General features: G+C 36.6%; 3 protein-coding genes across 3 annotated transcripts; 1 reads left to right on the forward strand and 2 right to left on the reverse strand.

Moving 5' to 3' along the window:
• Positions 1-77: 77 nt before the first annotated feature.
• Positions 78-15,331, reverse strand: rgs11 (regulator of G protein signaling 11). Its single transcript, XM_065254218.1, has 17 exons — positions 15,205-15,331; positions 14,699-14,795; positions 14,062-14,112; positions 10,770-10,876; positions 10,646-10,697; positions 10,348-10,406; positions 10,184-10,260; positions 9,619-9,700; positions 6,779-6,841; positions 6,440-6,463; positions 4,670-4,731; positions 4,453-4,566; positions 3,867-3,982; positions 2,213-2,300; positions 1,740-1,878; positions 1,565-1,647; positions 78-1,470 (listed from the first exon to the last, which is right to left on the reverse strand). Exons 1-17 carry the CDS (start codon positions 15,265-15,267, stop codon positions 1,335-1,337), a joined length of 1,413 nt encoding a protein of 470 aa, XP_065110290.1. The 5' UTR covers positions 15,268-15,331; the 3' UTR covers positions 78-1,334.
• Positions 15,332-15,773: 442 nt separating this feature from the next.
• Positions 15,774-22,694, forward strand: ints15 (integrator complex subunit 15). The gene is made up of 8 exons (XM_065254221.2): positions 15,774-15,909; positions 16,444-16,646; positions 17,114-17,335; positions 19,230-19,395; positions 19,480-19,784; positions 19,927-20,128; positions 20,211-20,250; positions 20,419-22,694. Exons 2-8 carry the CDS (start codon positions 16,449-16,451, stop codon positions 20,696-20,698), a joined length of 1,413 nt encoding a protein of 470 aa, XP_065110293.1. The 5' UTR covers positions 15,774-15,909; positions 16,444-16,448; the 3' UTR covers positions 20,699-22,694.
• pmm2 (phosphomannomutase 2) lies at positions 21,900-26,877 on the reverse strand. The gene is made up of 8 exons (XM_065254222.2): positions 26,664-26,877; positions 25,537-25,648; positions 25,371-25,447; positions 25,168-25,259; positions 23,658-23,757; positions 23,498-23,573; positions 23,182-23,297; positions 21,900-23,072 (listed from the first exon to the last, which is right to left on the reverse strand). Exons 1-8 carry the CDS (start codon positions 26,736-26,738, stop codon positions 22,968-22,970), a joined length of 753 nt encoding a protein of 250 aa, XP_065110294.1. The 5' UTR covers positions 26,739-26,877; the 3' UTR covers positions 21,900-22,967.
• Positions 26,878-27,104: the final 227 nt, after the last annotated feature.

Genomic DNA, 27,104 nt, shown 5'->3' on the forward strand with positions numbered 1-27,104 from the left:
TTATGAAGGTAAATGTTTTTTGTAGTTCTTTGTATATCTCTTTATTTCTGTTTTTTTGTTATATATATATATATATATATATATATATATATATATATATATATATATATATGCTAATAAAAGGAGAAATGTAAACAATTAGAGCCAGATTTCTCATAGACTCCTTTAAAGTGATAGTTCACCCAAAAATGAAAATTCTGTCATCATTTACTCACCCCTTGATCTGGTAAAGACTTATTTGCATCAAGCAAGAGCAGCATTGACCTTCATAGTAGGAAAAAATACTATGGAAGTCAGTGATGGTCCAAAACTGTTTGGTAACAATCATTGTTGAAAATATCTTTGTTTGTGTTCAGCAGAACTAAAATGGTTACAGGTTTGTAACAGGCCAGGCTTTAAGGGGGGCCAGGGTGGGCCTGGCCCACCCAATCAGAGGCTTGGCCCACCCTGGTCCCACACCACATAACAGCCAATATTTTGGCCAAAAATCTGTAATGTTATACTATATTAACAGACGTGAGAATAATAAAAAAACAGCATTTAAAAAAAAATTACATTTTTAGTTTGTAAAAATTTTGTTTTAGTTTATGTAAATAGTTATTTTAAAGGAACTGTCCCTTTTTATCAAATCTAAAGGTACTTAATTAATACAAGATCTGTCAAGGGGTCAAAAAATATTACAAACGTAAAAAGAGAGAATGTAAAAATAAACATGTTAACCATTTGATATAAATAAAGTTAGTTAATAGTTCCAAAATATGTACAAAAAATATTTAAAAAAAGAAGGAAACACAAACACAACAATAACAAACAACCTAACAATTATCTTAAATATACAATATTAAAACTATAGACATTTTTTGGACAAAAAAAAGAGATTAAAGCATTAAAGACCCCCCCAATCTGACCGGCCCACCTGGAATATCACTTGGCCCATCTTTCATCTCATATGTGGAGCCGGGCCTGGTTTGTAACATGTTTTCTGAGGATGAGTAAATGATGACAGAAATGTCATTTTTTGGGGGGTGAACAATCCTTTACAATGCCTATTATTGTCTGTGTTGAGATTATGAATGCATACCATTAAAGTTAACAAACAAGGTAAAAATAACTTGACAAACTTTTTTAAAAGACAAAATTAAATGGCAGAGTGATATCTTGAATATTTCATTATTGCTGAATCTGCGTATAGATGGATTCATGATATGCATGACAGCTGTATTTCTACATTATGAATAGATGAGTACACTGAGCATTCTCTTTAAATAATAACAAACATTTGTTTCATGCACATTAAAAGCAGAAATGTGTTAAAACAAGACAACAATGCATGTTTATAACCGGGATGCCATTCCAGAATTGCTTTTGAAAGAGTTGGAGTTTTTTGGCTTCCCATCATTCTCTGCCGGTTGGGTTGCGAGCGCAGGGGAGGGACTGGAATACCGCTGCCGACGGGTGAACGGGAACACGCTGGACACAAACAGATACGAGCGCACAAACACAGATGAGATGTCACCTCCTTCATACGGCAGATTGATCTTTATACTCATGTTTGCTCATGTACCTTTTCTTGGTCTCCTGCGGTACTACGGCTCGAGTTAATAAACTCTTGTAGAGTTCGGATTTGAGATACCGTGGGTACGAATCCTACACACATAAATAATGGTCCAGTTTTAATACCTTGTTATATAATTCCTTTTTTAACTCTTTTTTAATGCAAAAAAAAAAAAACTTTATACCTTTTTCATGAGGAAGTAAATATGCATCTGGGCATCGTCCAAAACAAACCGATGAGGCTGCTTGAGTCCTTGAAGAGTTTTCTCCATGGTCTTACTGTCAATATTTACCCATCGACTCGCACCGGGGGCCAGAAACTGCCTGATAGATTCAAAGTAAAAATTAAAACATTTATGCATTTGGCACACACTTTTATCCAAAGAGACCTGCAGACCAGGTAAACATTTTTACACCAGTGTCTGTTCCCTGAAATTTCATTAATGATGAAAACAATGGTTTTGGGTGGATGGAGTGGGGTTCAGGCTCATATTTTGAGCTCGGATTCCTCCCCTCGTACAAATATGTGCCAGATATACTTTGTTATTACATGTGATAACATTAATGTGAACCTGTAAAAGTATAACTGTGTTATACTCTGCTACACCTGTGTTGGAAACAATCGTTCCCTCGAGGGCTGCAGAAATGACACACTTACTTGTAAACCTCCTCCACTTTCTCAGGAATCTTTGAGGTTTCTCCATGACGAACGTCTTCGCAAGCCTCCCAGAAACACAGGTTCTCCGCTGACAACAGGAGAAACACCATGCGAAAGAGATGAGGGAGAGAAATGAAAATGCGTTACATTATTAATACATGCAGAGCGTGTAGTCCAAAAATAGTGCAGAAGGGAAACTTTATGGATGTTGCTCAGAACTGGGTCAAAATCAAAGGAAATTATGCATTTTACCATGGTAATACCGACATTAAAAATTACGTACACCTATTTTACATGGTTCTGATTGTACAAAACGGTGTGATAATGGGAAATAGCACAAGTGAAACCCCACTCCGTACCCCAACATCACAAGTATGAAAGCAGATTGTACAAATACACTCACTTAAAGGATTATTAGGAACACCTGTTTAATATCTTATTAATGCAATTATCTAATCAACCAATCACATGGCAGTTGCTTCAATGCATTTAGGGTTGTGGTCCTGGTTAAGACAATCTGCTGAACTCCAAACTGAATGTCAGAATGGGAAAGAAAGGTGATTTAAGCAATTTTGAGCACGGCATGGTTGTTGGTGCCAGACGGGCCGGTCTGAGTATTTCACAATCTGCTCAGTTACTGGGATTTTCACGCACAACCATTTCTAGGGTTTACAAGAATGGTGTGAAAAGGGAAAAGCATCCAGTATGCGGCAGTCCTGTCGGCAAAACTGCCTTGTTGATGCTAGAGGTCAGAGGAGAATGGGCCGACTGATTCAAGCTGATAGAAGAGCAACTTTGACTGAAATAACCACTCGTTACAACCGAGGTATGCAGCAAAGCATTTGTGAAGCCACAACACGCACAACCTTGAGGCGGATGGGCTACAACAGCAGAAGACCCCACCGGGTACCACTCATCTCCACTACAAATAGGAAAAAGAGGCCACAATTTGCATGAGCTCACCAAAATTGGACATTTAAAGACTTGACAAATGTTGCCTGGTCTGATGAGTCTCGATTTCTGTTGAGACATTCAGACGGTAGAGTACATGGGACAGAATGAGAACATGGATCCAGTTACTACTGTGCAGGCTGGTGGTGATGGTGTAATGGTGTGGGGGATGTTTTCTTGGCACACTTTACGCCCCTTAGTGCCAATTGGGCATTGTTTAAATGCCATGGCCTACCTGAGCATTGTTTCTGACAATGTCCAGCTCTTTATGACCACCATGTACCCATCCTCTGATGGCTACTTCCAGCAGGATAATGCACCATGTCACAAAGCTCGAATCATTTCAAATTGGTTTCTTGAACATGACAATGAGTTCACTGTACTAAAATGGCCTCCACAGTCACCAGATCTCAACCCAATAGAGCATCTTTGGGATGTGGTGGAACGGGAGCTTCGTGCCCTGGATGTGCATCCCACAAATCTCCATAAACTGCAAGATGCTATCCAACATTTCTAAAGAATGCTTTCAGCAGCTTGTTGAATCAATGCCACGTAAAATTAAGGCAGTTCTGAAGGCAAAAGGGGGTCAAACACAGTATAAGTATGGTGTTCCTAATAATCCTTTAGGTGAGTGTATAATTCATGACCTCACACTATTTAGTCACCTTAAACAAAATTGTTTATGTATGTTTTTTGTATATACCGCTGAATTCTTTCTCCAGATAAATCATCAGCTCTTTTCTGCCCAATGGATCATTAAGCAGCTTCATGAAACTAAATCTCCAGCTCTCCACACGCAGTGTAGTCGGCACAGCGGCCCTGATTCACAGACAAGGAGAAAATTATCTCAAAAAATCTATAGGATATTAAATAAAGATTATGTTCCATAAAATGTCCTACCGTGAATATTTATAAAAAATATATTTGTCATTACTCATTAGTAATATTTGTTAAGGACTTCATTTAAGCAACTTTAAAGGTGTATTTCTCAATATTTAGATTTTTTTTGCACCCTGAGATTCCAAATTTATAAAATGTATATCTGCAAAACATTTGTCATATACTAACAAACCATACATGAAATGAAAAGCTTACATTCAGCTTTTAGATGATGTATAAATATCAATTTCAAAAAGTTGACCCTCATGACTGGTTTTGTGGTCCATGGTTGCATCTGGCAATTATACTCACTCAAATACAAGTGGTGTTTAACAATGCAAGACTTATGTTTAGTTTTGGATTTTGAGTCACTGCTATAATGATTAATGGCTTTTGATCATCTGACTCACGTGTCAGAGTTCATGGTCCAAAACGTGACATCATCTGTGATCCAGGGGTTGCTGGGAAGGCATCCTTGCATTATGGGGTCATGAGGCTGATACTGCTCACAGTATTTAACATAACTACACACACACATACACACAAACACAGTTTGATGATAGTCCATTAGCTCTAGCCTGAGGATGAACAGTATAAAGGATGGACAACAACAGATATATTCAGTACCTCTCAAGACAAATTGAGGATTTGATGCGATTTCTGCCCAGGCTTTTTCTGTTGTGTTTAATCTAAAGCCATTTAATTTATAGACAAACATAAAACAAACAACTGCATGATGGGAGCTAAAATTAGTCACATGCACAGCAATGTTAGATATATAATACTAGTAGAGATGCACTGATATAAACAAAATTTATCCACCGATTAGCCGATTATAATATAATACAAATAGTTTGGTGTTTATATTTACTTGCATTAACTAAATTCTGAAGAAAAAATGTCTAAATGTTCTTTATTTATATAATGACTATTAAATATTAAACATTAACAGTGCCAGCTGGTGTCTTCTCTTCAGAGAGGCGTTGATTCAAAATATGTGTTCGTTACGTCATGTGAACCATGTGCATCATGCATCTTTTCAAAATAAGTGCCTTCTGCACACATACACAAGAGACGCTCCTGTTTACAAAATACTCGCAAGAAACTCCCTTAACAGTAAACAGGCACTTATTTTGACAAGACGCATTATGCACATGGTTCACATGACGCGTCAAACACATATTTTGAAATGAAGAGCCACACATATGACGAGCTAAATACATGCGGTGACAAGCTTCGCATCGTGTGCCCTCGAAAAAGAAGTCACCGGCCTTCACTTAAAGGAGTAGTCCACTTTATAGATGGGGCCCATTGACTTACCATAGTATTTTTTTCCTACTATAAAAAGTCAATGGACCCCATCTTTAAAGTGGACTACTCCTTTAACATAAAACTAGTTAATTTTTTTTATACACGGAGCTCAACCATTTATCGGCCATGAGTATCATCTGTTTTTATTGGCCGAAAAATGGCTTTTATTGACCAATACCAATTATTAGCTGATAAATCGGTGCATCTCTACTACATATTTTATTATTTTATACATGGGTCAGTGAAAAAACGGTTTGGCAAGATGAGAAATTCAAAAATCTTTTTAAAAAACTTGTTTTAAAAGCACGCATCAGGTTTATTTCAATGCACATAGTGTATTTATGTTAATTTTATGCAATAAAAAATACACAATTTTTATGAAAGTTAAACCTGAATGGACCTGAAAATGTCAAATGGTGTAACCGCCAATTCCGCCAAAGAATGAGAAATATTATATATTTTATCCACCTTGATGGCATGTAAGCGTAAACTTAAAAAAAAAAAAACATTTTAAAATATCATTTTATTAGTTATTTCTAAATGTAAATTTTAATGTTTTTTTGTAATATTTGTCCTGACATATGCTGAAAACAGCTCTGTTTTCAAAATAATCTTTGACAAATGATGTGAAAATGTATGTTAAAAATCATATTACATTAAACTAAATAGATATTATTCCACATTTTTTATGAATATATTTATATTTTCATAAAAAAAATACTACTTACACCAATTGACAGACCGGTTACACCACACTGACATTTTTGCAATTATCCCACAAATTTTCTTTCAAAATGAAATAAAACCAAATTTTAGACTTGGTCCTCAAAAAAGAGAATGCATGCAAGTAATTTGCAAATTAATTTTGAAATTTAACCCTTTACAGACGCAAAATAGTTAACGTCACGTCATTGACCCTCATTTATGAGCTGGGATAGACTACAGCCTCATGTGAATCCATGAATAATAACAAAAATGACCATACAATACAAAAGATACAAAAATAAAAGATATGTATTAAAAAGAATATTATCTGAATATTATTTGAATCATATAATCAAAACACAAAGCATTAAGACAACATACCTCTTTTTTGTAGAATTCTGTGTTCTTTGCTGAAATTCAATAATAAAGTTTCTGTCATGGTTAAATGTTTATCAATCTGCACACATTGTATGATCAAATGGTCTTGCTATGAAATGAAGAAAATGAAGAAAGCAGAAAATGAAGCAACATTTGAAATACTTACTTGAATAAGGACGCATGAGAAAGAAAAACACAGAAATAAAGAGAAAGAAAGCTGTAGATGATGCTTGAACATGAAAGATTCTGCTGTGAATGTTTTTTTTATATATATATATATTGCTGAAAATTATTACTTGGTCTGTATGATGTATCGTGTTTAGTGGTAGTTAATTCACTGACCAGTTGCACTCTAGTATTCATCCATCTCTCCGGTCCGCTATCCAGAATGTCCAGCACCCCCGGCTAAAAACGTTTTCATAGAGATACTCAATGAGCTAAATTTACTTTGACCATTTTAAAAGAAATTTTGTAAGCCCTGCTTGTTTCCAGGCTTTTAAACTAACCCAAATCAACATAATGTCTGACAGGTGGATTTACCCATGGATGGCATGAAAATACTGTACACAGAGTGGCAATGAAATGGATTTTAAATCCATCCCAGATTATTCATCATCTGTTAAAATGTCCTTGTGCAAAAGTGCTTAATAACACACACACACACACACCCCCCCCACACACACACACATGATGGCTAGAACTTACCATTGACCTTTTATTCAATTTTAATACTGAGCTCATAAAATTTTTACACCATTAAACCTTACTGAGTTTTAATATGTCATTTTTTATATGTAGCCTATATCTTATTTGTTATTATTTAATCTGTGTATTTAGTCATTTTCCTCAGATCCCATAATGTAGTGAACCTGATCCACAAACACACACACACGCAGTGTACACTAGCTAGCAGACAAACATAGAAAGACACGCTAATACACATTCACTTAGTAATAAAATATCCTCTTAAGCTCTCAGCCAAAAGATGAAGCATTAGAGATATACTACACCACCAACAAAGACATTTTACAATCCTTAAAGGGATAGTTCACACAAAAATCAAAATGTTGCCTTCTTGTATCTGTACGACTTTTAGAAAAACATAAGGGTGAAACAATAACAACTTTTTAATTTTTCACCTCATTTCTGTCCTGTGCTTTTACCTCATCCATCTATACCAGCAGTTCCTAAACTTTTTTTTGGCGACCCACTTCTTACCCGGGACTCACCAACATATTTTTGAATGAAAACAATTAAATATGAGTAGTTTTTGTCATTTTATTAATGAAATGTTAGTGTAATTGCAATATCAAAATACCTTTTGGTACATCATATCAAAATCATTGTCATTGCTCGCCATTAGTTGGACCCAGCGCGACCCATCTTATCCCAATGTGTTAAAAAAACCCTGATCTATACCATCATGTTTATGGTAAGCAATGCACGTTCCTATTTGCGTGTACTGTCTGTTTGTGCATTCATGCGTGTGCTTTTTGAAGGCACCGATGTGTTCCACTCTACTTCTCCTTTTTTATCCATTATTTGCAAGTATCTGCCCTCCTTTTTACTCATTCTGCCTCCCTTCCCCCATTTCACCCTGATTTGCGATGCTTTTAACCGACCGGTTAAATGTTTCATAAGCAGACGCTGGGTACAGAAGATTGGTGGGCACAGATGCCAACTCGGTTTAGGCATCACTCTGCCGCATGATTGGCTAATGCGTTTGCCTGTTTTTAAATTTTTGTATTAAATTTCTGAAAGTCTTGATTAAAGCTGGCTTTTTATTGTACTGGGAGTTAAAGGTGCAATGTGGGACTTTTCATGAAAATTATTTTTTAATTATGATAAATATTTTCATATTCTGGTAAAAGATGACGTAAACATTCTTTACAAATATATTTAAATCCATAATGTAGCGTTTACACCAGACGCGGAAGATGTGGCAAAACACGCAAAACACGTAAACATTTTGAGTTTACTCGCTTCATTCGTGCGTGAAAGCCGTTCATAAAATTCTAGTCATTCAAGACATTCATGCAGAAATTTGCGTCATGGGAGGTGCTTCTTCTGCCTCCACTTGCTTCCTGTAGTCACGTCACTACTAGAGCAAGCTCCTGACTGGTTAACGTGGCGCAAATATCAGCCAAAGTTTAGATTTTTCAACTCGCGCGGATCACGTGGCAACGCTCAATTCGCGCCGTGCCATACGCGCTTAGCGCGCCGCACGATGCCTATTTGCGTCTTTGCATTGACTTAACATGTAAATCACTCTTCCAAGGCTGGTGTGATCGCTACATAACACTACAACTTTCTGAATACTAATTATAATGCATCAAAGTGCTACATAGTTACAAATCAGAAGCTACATAGTTCACAAATCTATTGCAATGAATTACATAACTATGTTAAAAAAAATTTAAAACTATTTACAAGCATTGTATCTCACCTCAAATGGAAAAAATGGATATGTTTTATGTTTATGTAATAGGGAGGGGAAAAATCACATTTCAGAACAATTTCAATATTATACAGTAATATTTGAATTTAGCCTAGACAACACCCCCCTGCAGTAATGCAACGACTCACTGGGGGGCCGCTGCCCATCGTTTGGGAAGCACTGATCTACATACACCGCGTGTTTCCTTACATAGAAGCCCCCACCATGTAGCCCTAAACGGACAAACTGCTGTACAGATCACGTTTTGTCCATAAGTTGTCTCGCGTCTATGGAATGCCCTCCCTGACACTCTGAGGGCGCCGCAATCCACTGACTGTTTTAAAAAAGGTCTTAAGACATTTCTTGTTAACAAAGCTTTTAGTTCTCTTTAGAGGTATTTTTAACTGTTTCTTCTCATTTTTATTGTTTTTATCCTGTAGCACTTTGAGATCTGTGATGAAAAGTGCATTATAAATAAAATGCATTATTATTATTATTATTATTATTTGTCTCAGACGACGACATGTTTGTCCTTTAGCGGCTACCCTTAGTTCTTTGTGTTTCGAAATTGAGGTTGGTTGCAATTCGCAATCTCACCACTAGATTCCGCTAAAAACCCACACTGGACCTTTAATGAAACCTTGTTTGAAATGTTTTCCTTTGAAAAATAAAGTACTGTGGTATCAGTACGCCCCTCTTTGTTAAGTTTTGTTAGTGTTACGGGATTACTGGATTTAGTACTCACAGGTGGTCTGTTCACTAGCCAGTAGGCTTGCTCTTGACACTCCAGCACTAAACGGTCTGCTTTCCGACGCTGTTTTGACGCCCTAACACAAGAAATGAAAACTTAGCAAGAGCAATGTTTTTCATTGTCATATGTCAGGGTGCATCCCACAGAAAAAGACCTTTAATATTTTTTCCCTAAAACATAAAATACAATGCAAAAAAACAAAAACACCACGACACTTTCCATAATATTGTCAAAAAAACCAAACATATATATATATATATATATGCCTTTACATGTGATTAGTTATTAAATGATTGTGTCTTTATGGTTAGAAATGAGTTGTGCTTTAACATCTTTGAAGTTATAGCTCAACTGGCATAGCATTGCAATTGCAACAAAAAAATCATGAGTTCGATCAACACACACACATATTGATGTATACCTTGTAATGCACTGTGAGTTACTTAGGATAAATGCATCTGCCAAATGCATAAAGTAAATGTGCATTAACCGCACTTTTTTCTTTTATAATAGATCAAAGTAAACATTAGGTGTTATGTGCTTGTGTGATGGGAGTTACCTGAGCTGCTCTCTTGCCTGCATCACAACAAAGTCCCAGGTGTGGTTGATCCGTTTATGTAAAGCATTATAGCACTCCTAACAAAGAGAGAGAGATAGATAGATAGAGAATTAATAATAGCTTATGACTCCTTCACTTACTGGTGGTGTGGTTGGTCCATTCACCTTTTCATACTCAATCAGCTCTCCTTGTTTTCGGATATTCTTCTTTGCCAGGTAGATTGCTAGAAAACGTGTAAATGCATTACTTTGTCGTTGTGAAATTATAGGATTGTATGTGGACTCACTGTGATAGTTGAGTCCTCAATTTTCCAATACAGACCCCTTAACCTAAGAAACATGACGTGTTTGCACTAACACAGTGTTATTGCAGCACATTTTGTGCCTGCAATGATGAGTAAACTGAACTGATGTGTACAGTAAAATGGGTGTACTGTACCTTTAAATTGTATTTACAACTCACCATAATCCAGCTCTGATGCTGGCCAGCGCGTTGAAGCCCAGTAGTATGGTGTCTGATAAAAAAAGAGATATTTGTTTCACTGAACTTAAGCAATGATATGTGTTTGTGTATTGTGTGTGTGTACCTGAAAACGATATGGTGAATCATCAGATTTCAGAATAAGGTTTCTGGGCTCTTTTAAGGGGTAGATGTAACCATATTTCACAAGAAGCTGTCCAGTGTGCAGTGCCTCTATATAAAACATAAATACACACTTAACAGTACTTTACATATTCACATATAAAACAAAATATCCACCTATTGTCCATACCTGCTTATTCTCTGAATGGGGTATATTGACCATTATTATTTAATATGATATTCCAATCCAACTAATTTATTTACAAAAAATAATAACACACACTCAAAACTAACATAAATACTCTGCATGTTCCGAAAATTAATACAAGTCTCAATATTTTAATATTTTATGAAAGATGCCTAAAATCAACTTCAACATAATTTTACGTATAGCACAATTATAAAGTCTGTCTATTTGCAAATAGTGCTTATCTTACATCAGGGTTGCCAAGTCTGCGGGTTTCTGGGGAATTGGGCTACTGTACATGCTTCAATACTGTTGACGCTGGGTGTTTTTCATGTCTGCGAGCTAAAGCGACCCCAATAATGTGATATTTAGCTCCGAAATGCGAATTTCAGCAAATGAACCCTGCCAAAAACAATTTTTCCTCTGGAACACAGAGAACCGAAGAACACCCTCGAGACGCGATTGGGCTAGTTTTGAGTAGCAATTAGGTGGGTTATGCTGTGAAAACCATAGACTGTAAAAATATGGACGTAGTGTCTGTGACGTCATCCATAGGTTTATGAAGAGCTTTTTAAAGCCAATAGTTGGCGTGGCCTGACGTCGCCATCTTGGCATCGCGTCACTGCGCATCACTCGCAGATATCCAAAAATGAGTAAAGAGGCAGGATGTGCATGAAGCTGAAGTGGCTGGTTGCTAAAACCATGCCCGCTTAGCTCGACAGTAGTGACAGCAGTGACGTTCACCCATCACTCAAGTGGCCACACCCTTAATTATGCAGAACTTTAAGGCTTAACATAATTTTAACGGATGAGTTACAAAAAAAAACTACCCCCTATACAGTTTTCATGAAGGGCAAAATTAGCTATATAGACAAAAAAAACTATTTTTGTACCAGACTGTAAACATTATTTTCTGCTGTAAAGTTGGGCATTTTAACATAAGTGTCTATGGGATTGACTTTCTTTTGGAGCCAGTCTCTAGTGGCCAGTCGATGAATTGCAGTTTAAGTCTTCATCAAAGAGATCAGAAGGTTTCCCCTTGGTGAAAACCTGGCAACCCTGTGTTACATACACCAGTTCACATTGAGGGACTTTAAAAGCAACAGCGCTGCTAAGGAACGCTTTATGAAGGGTTAAAAATCTCTAAATATGTGCCAGTAAGATAATGAAACAAAAGCACTCAATGATTTATATAAATATGAACCTAAAAGCACATACTGATTTCAAACTCTGTGAAAAATTTGAACTTTTGGTATTTTTTTAGTCGGATATATTAGTGTAACCCTCAAATAAGCATTAACCCTTGTGTGGTGTTCGGGTCTGTGGGACCCGTTTTGAATGTTTACTGAAAGAAAAATTATGCAATTAATTGTTGTTTCAACCTCAGATTCATTGGCCTTGGCTCATTTTCTATAAAGAACATAAAAATAAACAACTTTATAATTAATGTACACTGTACACCCCCCCTACACATTTATATTACATATGTGGTGTTCGGGTCCACTGGACCCGGGGTTAATAAAAGTGTAAAAATTGAATGTGCTATGTAACTTCACTCTGTTTTTCTCCTTCCTGGGACTCCTGTGAGTGCACGAGTGTATTTGTATACATGTCTGTACATATGTGATGGATGCATGTCAGAGTTTTCTCCTTCTGCTTTTGCTGTAATGCCGCAAGGATACAACATGTTATATGCCGTGCATGAACATTTGTCTTGAGTGAATAATAGAGAAAGTAAAATATTATCCATGTATTTTCATCATTCTAAAGTGTGGCCAATAGCAACACATTGTACTTCAATGTGTGTGGACCAGATGGACACAGTATATTTGTGTAAAATGCAAGAAATGCATACATAACATAGCTACACATTAAAAATTTGCTTCTTATGTGTTGTGTTGGCTGGCATGAACAGGTTATGTGTTTAGTGTGGATGATGTCTTATGATACGGCATCTGTTCAGTTTGGGGCCTGTGCTGTGTAGACTGACACAAATGTGTACAATTTCAAAAAGTTCAAATAATTAAACATCAACAGTGATGAAAAACTTTGTTTCATTTATACTTATTTAAGATAAATATGATTTTTCCCCCAATATCTGGATCAGAATAGAATTTCCTTCTTTTATTTCATATTACCACAAAAACGAATGGCACTTTAGTTTATAAATAGTCCTCTACCAGTGGTAAATGACCAATATTAACCATAAATTCTGTCTATATTACTTGCAATAAGGCTAAAGTTAACATCTGTAAACAATATTACATAAATTAGTATGAATTCATTGGTTTAAGATACTAATAATGCTCTGGGTCCACCAGACCCACAAACATCGTCTAAGTAACAAAAATACGAACACCACACAAGGGTTAAAGATATTTGAAAAACTGTCTTGTGTTTTACAGGCACAGCTGTGGACAACACTTTATAAAGCTTTCTAAGTCCTAACTGTTCTCTGTGTGTGGCATTTATGCATTTTCCTAAAATAAACTCTTGCACCGAACCTACTTAACATCACATAAAATCTAAGTTTACGGCAGTGTTAAAGCAAAACTAACAAGCGTGTGAGTTCCTCTGGGACTGTGTGTGTGTGTATGTGTGTGCGTGTGTGTATGTTTTGATGTCCATATAAGGAGTGCACATGGAGAATAATGCAGTCTCCAGAGGACACACTTTGCAAGTCACAGGTATACCTGGAAAACCACAGCAGATAGCATGGAAATTATTACATACAGGTTCATACACACAATAAGTGGTGTTAGACAAACATTGCTAATAATGACTGATGAAAAAGTAGTCACCATGCAAGCCGACAGTCTGTTGCGTAAAGTTTTTTACTTTAAGTTGCTTATAGTTTATCGGGGGGTTGCTAGGGTCTTTATTGCTAGCTGCTTACTATCTAAAATCACAGTAGGACATAGCACTTATGCATGTAACATAAAAAAATCTTAAGCAATGTGCGTTTAAGTGTCTTGCTCAGTTACCCGACCTGACCCTTGACTACTACACCACACCACCAGTCAACATAACAACACTACATTTAAGGCAAAAAAAAGGCATAAAAGTGTCTACTAAATAAAAAGTCTAAATGTAAATTTTATCGTCTTACCTTCATCAGAAATAGTGAACTTCTTAATCAGCCAATCAATTATGTCCATACCTGTTACGAAAAATGTCACACAAACTTTTTTAAACACACATACTTACATTTTTGTCTACATCGTTTGATATCCAACTAACTTGGTTGTGTATGCCTTAACTATTGTGACTTTAATTTGTGGCTTTGACACGTATTTCTTTGTTTTGTTTTTGTACACACGTCCTCCGAGAGGCACGCGCAGGCAGAAAACATGCACTGTTGGGTTAATTAAATGCAAGAGAAATGAGCGCGGAGACCGAGCGCGCGCACAGGAGTCTAATTTCAATGCGCAAGCTTCTATTGATTCTCTGTCCTGTTGCGCGCTCCAGACTTTCCGAAATGCGCACGGAGACGTCACTTTGCCGTGAAATGCAGACGATTTCCACAATAATAATAACGACCAACTATTCTTGTCACGCCTCAGCGGCATCTTTAATCATGCCATAACATGTCAGTGACTGGAAAATAATCGGAACATTGAAGTCCATTTGGGATTATCAAGTGTGTGTGTGGATGAAGTGAGTCAAGTTTGATGGAGAGAGAGAGAGAGAGAGAGAGAGAGAGAGAGAGAGAGAGAGAGAGAGAGAGAGAGACACCAGTCACTTACCAGTCATTGCGTGCGGTATAACTGTAATAAGGAGACGCTGGTTGCGCATTTTGATGCCCATATCTGGGTCCTGCATGGATATGATCATGCGCTCCATCTATGAGAAGAGTTCATATTAAATGTCATGAATTGACAGAAACATTTATTTAAAACTTTCTTCATTATTATGCAGTGGTATAATAACTGAAACAGAAAAAATGTGTAGCCTACTTTTAAAACTTGTCACATGCAGGACTTTTTTTAAATAAAAGTGTAACTAAACAGGCAAAAGTCTTAAATAATTTTAAAAAATACAGTACACACTTTGTTATATAAATTTAACCTTAATTTTGATTTAAAAACGTCAACGCAAACTGCACATGACAGCACGCACACATCACGCGCATATCATCATTTTAGTGCGCAAAAATAACAGCAAAAGCTTTAATTTATAACGCTTATAGCTGTAAATAACTGTAGTCAATTATTTAAAAAATTATACGAAAGATTAAACTTTACAGTCTTACCTTAGTCAAGCAGGGCATTTGTTGTTTTTGCACTCCATCCTGACCGATTGTGTTGATGGTCATGTTTGCTGCTCCTGACTGTAGATGTGAAGTTGCTGGATGCTGCTGCTGCTGATGGAGAGTTTGGTGTCCCGTCGGAAGAGAGCCGATGGGGTGGTGCTACTAAAACCACGTGTTCATATCAGGTAAAGAGTAGCGCCACCAAGTGGCGATTAAGTAGTGAAAAATAATTAACAAATACAAATTGTTTTTTGAGATACAAAGATACTATATAAATAGTATATGTGTGTAGGAATTCTAACAGAGAAAATTACATTAAAATGTTTTTTTTTTACTTTTCAAAGTTATAATAGTGTAATTGTAAGCTATCGTATTTAAGGTAAGGTTGGCATATTTGTGCAATCATCTTTATTATAATACTGGTTTAACTTTTAGGAGAGAATCGCAGAAACACGTGTATTAACAGAATGTATACCGTGTGAAGCACTTAAAAGCATCTGAATGCATGTAAATGAATAAATGTATGTAACTCCAAAACGCAAGGGGCGCTGATGAGTCGCGTCGCTCCTAACGCAACCAAGTATGCGATGTCCTTTACATGTTTCCGTAGTTATTATGCGATGTACATCTTTCACATTTTCAGTTATGAGCGAATTATTTGCCGCTTGGAGGAAACTCGTGTAAAAAGTGTAAATATTTAACCAGGTAAGACTGTGATTTGAGGTTTTAAAAGACTATGGCGCTTGAACCGAGTAATTGTGACGGTGCGTGTATAAAGCATTGTTTTGGACAATGTGTGCCATATTTGAAAGCTATTACAAGTGCTTTTGTTTGTCTTATTAACCCATTTTTATCCAAATATAGTGATTTTTAAAAGCTGCTGTTCTATAAATACGATAGTTCTTTGTTTCTGTATTTGGTACGTTAATCATGATGTCAGATGGTAGTAATTTTTATATCATGGTGCTAATGGTGATTTTTTGATACAATCTGCAAACTTCAAAAGATGTACCATGATTTTACCATATCCCGCTGTGGTATTTAATGTAGTTGTACTGGTTCCCATCTGCAACATAACATCCAACCAGGAGAGACCCCCAGAGACCATTATAGTTACATTAAAACCAACACAGATCCCAATTATAACCATTAGTATTTCTATTATTAGTAGTCCAGATAAACCCTGATGGTTTTTGGTACTGATGACATTAATAAGGTTGTTTGTTTTTTGTTATGCAGCAGAGATGAGTGACATCCGGCGTGCATTGCTGCGGCGTGATCCGCTGAGTGCAGCTAAAGAGGTTCTGTATCACCTGGATATCTCATTGGGTAGCGTGCTGCAGAGCTCCACAGGTCCCACACCTGGACTGGAGAAGGCCACCATAGATCTGGTGGAGGAGTTTATATTTCACGTCCCTAAAGACAGGAACACCCAGCCAAAGGTGAAATAGTTTTTTAAGTCCTTAAAAGACATTATAGCCTTTACAAAGGGATGCTGCATTTTTGTAACAAGAAGTTTCTGGACACTAACATTATTTTATAATGGTATTCCTTAAAAGTATTTATTCATGCTCAAATTAGGATTTTGCCATTATTTGATCACTTATGTCGTTCAAACCCCCAAACTGTATTTTGTTTTTTTTAAGTGAAGAAATGGCACAGGTCTAAAACTTTATCAAACAATGGATTGTTTTCATTCATATGTATTTAAGAGTTTGCATTGCAAGGATGAGGATAAAATGACTTTTTGTAGGATAAAAGATACTATCAGTGTCTTTTATATAACCACAGGCTTGTAGGAGTAAAAATACCGCATCAACAAAATATGTAATTCATTAACATGGAAATGTTTAGTAAATGAAAAACAGAGATGCTGAGGCTGATGCGTCATGTGTTGTGTTTGACGCAGAGGATGAGCTGCATTCAGGAGCTGCAGCTGCTGGAAATCATGTGCAGTTATTTCCAGGAGCAGAGCAAAGACGCCATCCGACAGATAATTTTCTCCGCCCTCTTCAGTCTCCAAGGCAACAAGGCGGATGAGAGCCGCATGGCCATGCTTGGGAAGCTGGTCTCTATGGCGATAGCTGTATGTCGGGTGCCCATACTAGAATGTGCAGCTATCTGGCTACAGGTGTGAAAAGTTTTCTTGCTTTTTGTGTTCAGTGTTCTAATCTTGCATGATATTTTTTAAGCATTTTAGCTAAATCTTAGTATGGGTTTTAATTTTTAAGTATAGGATAAAGTATGGTCAACCCCAGCCTAGGGTCTTGTATTATCTTACTGGGATTTATTCAATTGGCTGTCACAAAGCTACTTACCACATTGAACAGATATGACCCAAAATGTGACCCAGTCTGTAAAAACCCTGTCCCTGCTAAACCCTATTTTATAATTTGCTACATAAAACTATGCTATATAACGAAAAGGACATTCTGTGAAAATATAACCCTATTGAATTAGTAAGATTATGTCAAAGGTTGACTTTGATCCTTCAAATCTCATCATTATTATGAGACTTTAGCCTGGATTTTACAAACAGGGTCACAAATGGAGAGCTGAGTGAAATCAAATGTGAGAAAAGATGGTGGAGTTATATGAAAGACATGAAACTAGTATAATTTTGTGACAATCGATTGCCTGAAACAACTCTATAATGCAGAATCAAATATTTCAAAACGTCACTATTGGAGATGCACAGATAAATCATCAAATAATCGGTAGCGATCAATAAAAGCAATGTTTCACACTATTGGCTGATAGTTAAAAAACAGCCGATAGCCATGGCCAATATATCCTGCCAATAATCGGTATTGAATGATAAAAGTGTTTTTTCTTTTAACATTATCGGCCGATAGTTTAAAAACAGCTGATAGTCATGGACGGTATATCCTGCCAATTATCGGTATCAATGATAAAAATATTTATGCTAACAGACCGATAGTTTTAAAACAGATGATAGTCAAGGCCAATATAGCCTGCCAATAATTGGTATTGAACAATAAAAGCCATTTTTTATACTATTGGCCGATATTTAAAATAAAACCACACAAAGAATAGCCATGGCCAATATATCCTGCTAATAATCGGTATGGATCGATAAAAGCAATTTTTCACACTATCGCCCCATAGTTAAAAAAGAGACAATAGTCATGGCCAATATATCATGCCAAAAATCTGTATTAATTGTTTAAAAAAAATCACACTATTGGCCGATATAAAAAAAACTGATAGTCATGCCAATAATCGGTATCGGATGATATAAAAAACACACTATTGGCCGAAAGTTCGATTTTTGATGAATTTGAAACCATCGGCAATAGCACGAGAAAGGCCGATACCGATTGTTTATTAATTAACTGCATAAAGAAATCCATTATATGTAAAAATTGAGTTAATGTTGTTAATAAAATAAATGCTGAATAGCAAAAAAAAACACCTTTGAAGGTTGTCATGCTGTCTTCTTATATTTGTTTTAGCTTAATTTGTGCCTCTCTTATTATGTTGGTCAGTTGAATGTTAATAAGATCCAATCCATGTTCAGTAAAAATAATTTGATGCAGAAATAAACTAGCTAATAGACCAACTGTATAGTATTGTAAGTGTTTAATATCGGTATCTGCATCGGTATCGGCCAGAAGTTGTCTGTTTAAATCGGTATCGCCCCAAAAAATCCTATCGGTGCATCCCTACAATATATCTTGCCAATAATTGGTATCAGCCGATATAAAAAACACACTATTGGCCAAAAGTTTAAAAACAGATGATAGTCATGGCCAATATATCCTGCCAATAATCATTATCGGACGATATAAAAACACACTATTGGCCAAAAGTTTAAAAACAGATGATAGTCATGGCCAATATATCCTGCCAATAATCAGTATCGATCCAGCAATTTTGCACACTATCGGCTATTGGTATCGGTGGAAAATGTGATATCGGTAGTCACTATACCATATAATTGCCAGCTTGTATGTGTATGTTATTTGTTATTTAAGTACAGCATCTGTTGTGTTTTTGTGCAGCGCACACACTCTGCATGGTGTGTCCGGTTGGCTCAGGTTTTAATGGACGATTACTGCACGCTGGTGCCCAGTGCCATCTCTACACTTCAGAACATCTGTTCAGCCAGCCCTCGATTCTGCTGTCAGCTCATCACTGCTGTGACAGTCCTATATGATTTCTCCTCAGGTAGTTTTCTTATGTTCTTTCCTTTATTAACTGAAAATCATTATGCATTCAGTCTGTGTGATCATTTGATATAATTCCTTGTAGATGATCTGACTCCGCCTCCTCCACTGTTGGAGATGCTGGTTGGTTGGATCACGGAAGATCCCAGACTTTTGCTCCTCACCTTCATCAACACGCCCCTCAATTCCAGCCTGCCATTGGGTTGCCTTGAAATCACACCTCTTTTGGGACTACTCAGATGGTGTGTGAAAGCCCCTTTAGCCCATCAGAGAGCCCGAAAGCCGGCTTTGACCAATGGCCATGAAGAAAGTGAAAAAGGGTCGGCGGTGAATGAAGAGCTGTACTCTAAACTACACCTGAGTGTTCTAAAAGTCCTTCTCATGCTACAGGTGTTGTATTTGATACATTTTCTTATAAAAATTTTTTTAACTGTAATAAAATTGAACATTTAGGAATACAGTAGCATATAAATTATGCCTAAGCTAACCATCAAACATGCATTTTGATTTCTTTGGTATTAATCTTCTGTAGGTCCACCTGACAGACCAGAATCTGATTGGTCGGCTTGCCGTGCTGCCTGTCGAGTCTGTTGCCGCGCTGGTAGAGGAAGTCGGTCGTCTCTGTGAGAAACTCGCGCCACAACCTGCTGCCAATCACATCCAGCTGGCTCTGGATAGGCTGGCACAAGCCCTTCAGGTCGCCATGGCAACAGGAGCCCTTCTGTGCGCCAGGGGTTAGTGATGGTTACTTGATAATGACCTTGTTAGATTTTCATTTGAAAATCATACTGACATCATTTCCCATCTATTCCTCAGAGGACCTACGGACTTTGTGTTCCAGACTTCCTCACAATAAGTAAGTAACTGTAAGCAAGCAAATCACGCAGAATCATATACTACACTACAGTCTACACGTTGTAATTTGTAGCAGCTGGTACTGTTTTAAGTGATGTGCAACACGCATATATCTGTTAACATCTCAAATAATGTGTTGATGACCCTTTATCTATGTATTGTGTTGCAGTCTGTTACAACTAGTGATGTCCGGTCCAGTCGTACAGCCTCCACCTCACGGAGGACCTTTCCAGCCCAACATGTACCCCCACATCCATCCCGGCCGGTCCTCTACTCACAGCCCACATCAATCTGCCATTCCCTCCCCACACAGTCCACACCCTGTCCTGTCACCACATCCAGCACTGTCTCCGCATCGCCCGCTAACACCTCACGCCCCACACCCCACTTTATCTCCACACGCCTTCCATCCTGCAGCCGTGGCCTTTCCGTACCGGCCCATTCGCTGATCAGGGCACAAAGACTTCCCGCTTCCTCTTGGCAAGAGAACTTAATATTTTGTACGATTTTCATCAACATGAACTACTGCAAGAAATTCTTCAACCTCACTTGGAAATGTTCACTATAAACAGATATTGTTTATGGCACGCTGTGTTGTTTTTTTGTTTTGCTTGTTAGGTTGGATCCTGTGTAGCATACATTGGGATTCATTAAATCTTTATTTTACATCACACTTGTACAGATTGGATAAAATGAATTTCAGCTAAAATGCAGCCATAGCTTTTAACAAAATTGTTGTATAACCTTGAAATATATTTTTGGAAAAATGATTTGTTCTTATTAGGATGTGGTTCATTTGCAGGCAACAAGTGCAGTTTTTGGCCCTGATAGAAAAATTACTTTGGTTTTAAATTAAATGAAACAGAAAATACCAGTTAAGTAAATCTATTCATCAAATATTAATTTGCATGTGGTAGATTGTTATGGATTTACAGCAGAATGAGGAAAAATTATAATAGTACATTTATTTTTTTCAAATGTGTTACTAATAAAAACCTCTTAACAGCCTACTGTAAATAAATTTTTACATAAATTTTTGTATTAAGTTCATTTTAGGTCAGTATAGGTAATACGGTATTACCCATACTGACCTAAAATGAACTTCGTACAAAAATTATTACTAACACCCTCACTTTGTATTTGACATTTGTCTCCTAACCAGGCATAATGTGAAAAAATGTTAAGCAAAAAAATTTAGCTGATTATTTTTATTCTGTGTCCTTGTACTGTGTAGCCCACACTGAAATCTCATTGGTCCAAATCCAGCTCCACAAAGCGGTTTATTAAAGGGCACACATTATGCAAAGTCCACTTTTGCAAGGTATTTGGACATACATGTGTGTGAGCACAACCCTACAATGAAAAAATCCCAATTAAACCAAAGTAGTCTAATTTCTTTGTGACATCAAACTGACAGCCTCGCCCACAGCCAATAGCGCAGTAGCTTATTTGCATTTAAAGGAACACATACAGACCCCACCCAAAAAAGGACATTTTGTAATGCTTTGACAAATGATCTGTGGGATATTTTGAGCTGAAACACAGGCACATTCTGGGAACACTTGAGACATTTCTCGCCTGTCTTTTTTTTTTGAGTAAATTACATTTTTTTTTTTTCATAAAATCCTACATAATGAAAAGAACACAATGTAAAATGATAACCTTGATTTCTTTAATATTAAATGAGTAAGGTCATGCCAAAGATTAAAATCAAAGTGAAATCAAACTTTGATGCCCCCAATTTCATCATTACAGTGAGACTTTAGTCTAATTTTCGCATTTTTATGTAACATTTTCACATACAGTGTGTACAGGTGCTTTCAAGCCTGGGAAAGACCTTTATCTTATTCATTGTGCACTGATTGTATTGAATACAAAGTAAATAAGGTCTGTTATTACCAAAATGAGCAAAATGTTGGACCTAAAATGTTGTCTTTTACTTAAAAGTGGACATATCATGAAAATCTGACTTTTTCCTATAATTGGGTCCCCAGTGCTTCTATCAATCTAGAAAATGTGAAAAAGATCAACCCAGTAAATTAGTTTTGGCAAGCTTGTGAAAAAAATATATTTGAAATTTGGTTCCCCCTGTGATGTCAGAAGGGGATAATCTAACTACAACACTGCCATTTAGTGCAGAGATCAGCTCATTTGCATTTTAAAGGACACACCCAAAAACGGCACATTTTTAATCAAACCTACAAAGTGGCAATTTTAACATGCTATAATAAATTATCTGTGGGGTATTTTGAGCAAGAACACCAAAGATTTATTTGACATCCTAAAAAAAATCTTGTGAAATGTCCCCTTTAATTTTAGATATACAACCCCATTAACCCTATCATCTCTTATGTGGTCAAGCATATTATTTATTTTATACAATTATTTCTTATTATTTGGCATCTATCTTCAGTTTATTGCAAAAGAAAGATCTCTGGTTTCATATGGACGAGTGAATACAAGAAAAAAAATGTATAGTGTATAAGTGTAAAGTTTTGATGCCTTGTAGAGTTAGAAAGCACTGAAGATCAGCACATTATAACACCAGCAACAGTAAACTTGTAATAAATGTACCAGGTCCCATTTAAAATGAAAGCATGTGTTTTGCTTTCTTCAATACCTTGCATTTGTTTGAATGAAACAAAACAGGTGAGATGTTCATAGTTTCACAGACACTTCAGTCTGTTACTTTAGTCTGGAGGTTGTGGTTAATGTTTCTCAACTAAGGAAAAGCTCCTTGCAGATCCTCAATGTGTCCTCTGGCGATGTGACCACATGGCCAATTGTTCGGGGGTCTGTGAAGATTTCGTAATCATTTCCTCCCTGTTTAGAGAAAGGAAAATGTGAGATTTTATAAAGAAACTTGATCTTTAGTAGTCTATTACGAGAGTAATGTTTCAATAGGTGCTGAATATAATGGTCTTTGACTCACAGGCATTGTTTTGTCTCCAAAGAAATGGATGACCTGGTAAGAGTCTTTCTCCACAATTCCCAGACAGTATCGCTTATCCCAACCCTCTGGAAACACGTCAAAGCTGATCTGTCCACCTACGAAAAATAACAATATTTATGTATCTATTGCTATATACAGTATTTCTATATACTAGAGAGCAGTGTTATAGTCGAGTCCAGCTCATTTGGATCTAGATCAAGAAGACCAAAGACTGTCGAGTCTAAATCAAGACCGAGTCTAGATACAGCTTTGGGCTCGGTCTACAACACTGCTAGACAGCCACAGACTGACTAACCAATGGAGAACGCTAGTCCTTTCCCAGCAAACTCTTCTTTTAAAACAGAGACAAACTTTTCTCTGATCTTCTCTTTCTGCAATAAAAAAATCAGTGTTAAACCAAAGGTCATTCATCTTTATTCTTTTAATAATCAGAATGGTATGTGTTGACAATTTACCTTATCTAGTTCAAAGAACTCAATTCTTTCCTGTTGGCTACAGCTTCGACCAATTGGTGAAATATTTAACATTCCGTTACGAAATTCAATAAATGTTCCCCTGAAATGACAAATTGAAGATATTAAATGTGTTTTCAGTTTAGAAAAATGTGTCATTAACCATCCAGCCAAATTTAAATGACAAAAAAATCCATGTAAATTAAATAAATTCCTAATTCTTGAAAAAACACACAAGATTTTCTGCTTTCAAGCGCTGGGGGCGTATCCGCTTTTGGCGTTGAAACCACTTCCACTCACGGTCACACTAGACTTTTTCTTACATTGACTTTTATTCATAGGCATGTGAATGAGTCAGACCCAGAAACGCAAGCTTGTGCAACAATATTTGGCAAGTCACTGGCCGTTTCTCAATATGCGTTCTTGTCTGTACTTGTGGACTTGTGAAACGGCATCACGTCACGGCCCAAGTACTGTTTCAAATCAAAGTTCACATAACATCCCCGGATGTGTTCTTGATCCGCCCATTTTATCGAGGATGCGTCAGGAGGTGACTTGTGCGGACTTCTGACAGCCAAGTTTCCCAGAATGCATTTCTTGTCAACGGCAATGAAGCCTAAAGCTTGCACGATATAATTCAGTCGAGAATATAGATGAAAAAACTTCAAATATGTGGTCAGTTAGTATTCATGTGTTGCCTTAACCGCATATAGGGTTCATGCATTTGATATATTTTGTTAAAAATACATTAAAATAAGAATAGCCAGGAATGCACGTATTGGTTAGACTGAATGACGACCTCAAGTACTCGTTTTTCCGAGTCTGAACTTGCAAATCCGAACTACGAAGGATGCAAGTCCGAACTTGGTATTGAGAAACGGCCACTGTGTAGTTTAAGTTCAAGTCTGTTGAACCCCGACCTGCAAATTCGTATGACGTGGAGCGTTGTGATCAGTACAAAACCGGTATGTCACTGCGTGACCTTTCTCTCTACTTTGGTTTGCACAAAGGGACGAAGCCAAAGACCATATTGCTACTGCTCGTAGCAATGTCCGACAAATCCTCGCATGCTCAAAGTCTAGTGTGAGCATGGCTTTAACTTTCAAATACCACTACAACATGATGCTTGCGATTGTGTTGTGGCAGGGCTCCAGTGCATCATCGAGGCACCACTTTAGCCCCGCCCACATAATCCTGAATTATTTAGAGGTGTAATTCCACAATTCAGTGGTACATTGTTCACAGTCTTTGTATCATGCTTCAGCAGTACATTTTTAACATTAATAATGTGCTTAGAAACAATTCTCTGAAATTATTTGACACAGACTTAAAAAAATATGATTGTATGAATAGTATATTAAGATATGATCTGCAATCGCAAATGGTTTTAGTGGAAAATCTGTGATGGCTGTTAAACAAAAAGAAAAGGACATTCAAAATAAAAATACTGATAAACTGCAGAGTGATGTATAAAATAACATGAAGTTTAACTAAGCAGATGTCATAGCCTCACCTCTTCTTAGGCAGTTTAATTTTTGAAAGATAATTCAGGCAGAAATTGATGAACTCCTGTAAGATTTCCTCTCCCAGGTAAGCCTGAATATTCTGCAAAAAAATTATTATCAAAATTTAAAAGTTATTTAGGTAAAGCTAATTGGTATAAATTGTAGAGTTCACGAGAATATTAAATATTGTTTACAGAGTATGAAATCTTACCTGCACAGAGTGTAGCTGCCCGAATCTGTACGCTACCAAACCGTTCTCAGCAAACACATAATCCACTTTATCAATCACTGTAAAAAATGAAAGAAACATAGACTATTAAAATACACTGAATGTGTGCTTACAGTTGTCATGTATGTATTGTATATGTTATACGCACCATCATCACCCAACTGCTCTTTGATTTTGTCCAAATCTGAACCACCAACCACCCCAACCCTCACATGCTGTCTCAGTTTACTCAAGAACTCTTGCATGTCAGCTGTTGCTTTCTAAATGCACACAATAATCACACAGATAAAACACACAAAATAAACACAATGTTTATTAAGCACTCATTTCTAAAAATTGGAACTCGTTAATGCTTGTAAATGAGAGACCAGGTCTAGTTTTCTACCAGGGAATTGGTGACAGGGCTATATCTCAGTAGTCATATGATAAACTGTACTAAGCAATGATGGTGTATATGTTTTGGTAGTCAGGATTTCAAAAGCATGTGCCTATGCAGAACCTGTCAATAAAAACTTTAATAAATATTATTATTTCAACCAGAGGGGCGGAGCCCACTAGGGGCTTCAGGATGAATTAAAATAAGACATAAATTATCAAAATAAATATTTTTTTATCAAAATAAATAAATATAAGACATAAATAATTATTTCAAGCTATTTCTTTAGAATTGCTTGGGAATATTTTATCAGAAAAAAAAATGTAAATGGGAGGGTCTTTAAATGCTGTGGACATGGGAGAGGCTGAAAGTCAAGTAAAGTTAGTTTGAGACATTTAAGCCTGTATTGCGATACATGAATCAGGGTATATAAATCAGGGTATATTTTAAAGGTCATTTCAGATCTATATTTGATTTCCATTGTTATATATCTACCGTCACCCAATACACACACCAAAAATACAGATACAGTAGCTTTAATACACAATGTTAATTAGTATGTGCTCAAATGCTAATGATTTATAATAGTTGCTTCCACACTTTTTTAAGGCCCAGATTTTGACATTTAAAACGCACATTTGACTGATGTGATTTGAAATCGCAGCTTGTTAAATACACGGATGCACATAGCTTGATTTATCTATTTACTTCCGTCAATCAATGAATGTCACTTCAGAACTTCATTTAAGTCATTCAACTTGATTTTAGATTAATCGCAATAACATTTTCAATAAATGACTGTGAAGAGGTTACCAGTATCTTTTAAACCATAAATTAAATGCAATGTAAAAGTGTGAGTTAACTAGTTGAAATAAACTAACATTAGGTCACTCACTCACCTGTCGAGCTGCTGTTAAAGTCCCGTCCACGTCAAACAGACACAAGGTAGTTGTGTTCACGTTTGTATTGGCCATTGTATTTTTATGTCTAATTTTCGTAAAGTCCTGCAATATCTCTGTGTCAGACTGTCAGTGTGTGAGTTTCAGCAGGTTTCAATTCATCCATGCAGCAGTGCAACGTCACAGCTTCCGTGTTGTCGGAAGTGTAGTGTGCTGTACGTCAATGAACGTCCTACACCACGTGCCCATGACGTTTTCCCAAAAACAAAACAGGTTTTTCTCGTTTTCTCAATTTTTTTTCTATTGTATTTTTTGCATAACGAAAAAGTTTAATACTTGCATTTGTACAAACGTGTATGTTTCGTGTTGCCTAAATAAAGGTGGAAAAAATGTAATTAAGACAACTGCTTACCAGAAATGTTCATATTTTCCAAATTACAT

The sequence above is a fragment of the Paramisgurnus dabryanus genome, chromosome 4 (assembly GCF_030506205.2).
Source record: "Paramisgurnus dabryanus chromosome 4, PD_genome_1.1, whole genome shotgun sequence".
NCBI classification, from domain to species: domain Eukaryota; kingdom Metazoa; phylum Chordata; class Actinopteri; order Cypriniformes; family Cobitidae; genus Paramisgurnus; species Paramisgurnus dabryanus.

Excerpts from the sequence above, each read along its gene's own strand:
- rgs11 (XM_065254218.1), bottom strand. The coding sequence starts at position 15,267 with ATGACCATCAACACAATCGGTCAGGATGGAGTGCAAAAACAACAAATG. Across the intron at positions 9,701-10,183 it reads CAGGCAAGAGAGCAGCTCAG|GGCGTCAAAACAGCGTCGGA; the intron begins GTAACTCCCATC and ends TTCTTGTGTTAG. Across the intron at positions 3,983-4,452 it reads TGGACCATGAACTCTGACAC|GGCCGCTGTGCCGACTACAC; the intron begins GTGAGTCAGATG and ends TCTGTGAATCAG.
- ints15 (XM_065254221.2), top strand. The coding sequence starts at position 16,449 with ATGAGTGACATCCGGCGTGCATTGCTGCGGCGTGATCCGCTGAGTGCA. Across the intron at positions 16,647-17,113 it reads ACAGGAACACCCAGCCAAAG|AGGATGAGCTGCATTCAGGA; the intron begins GTGAAATAGTTT and ends TGTTTGACGCAG. Across the intron at positions 19,396-19,479 it reads CCTATATGATTTCTCCTCAG|ATGATCTGACTCCGCCTCCT; the intron begins GTAGTTTTCTTA and ends AATTCCTTGTAG.
- pmm2 (XM_065254222.2), bottom strand. The coding sequence starts at position 26,738 with ATGGCCAATACAAACGTGAACACAACTACCTTGTGTCTGTTTGACGTG. Across the intron at positions 23,758-25,167 it reads ATTAAACTGCCTAAGAAGAG|GGGAACATTTATTGAATTTC; the intron begins GTGAGGCTATGA and ends TTGTCATTTCAG. Across the intron at positions 23,298-23,497 it reads AGGACTAGCGTTCTCCATTG|GTGGACAGATCAGCTTTGAC; the intron begins GTTAGTCAGTCT and ends TATTTTTCGTAG.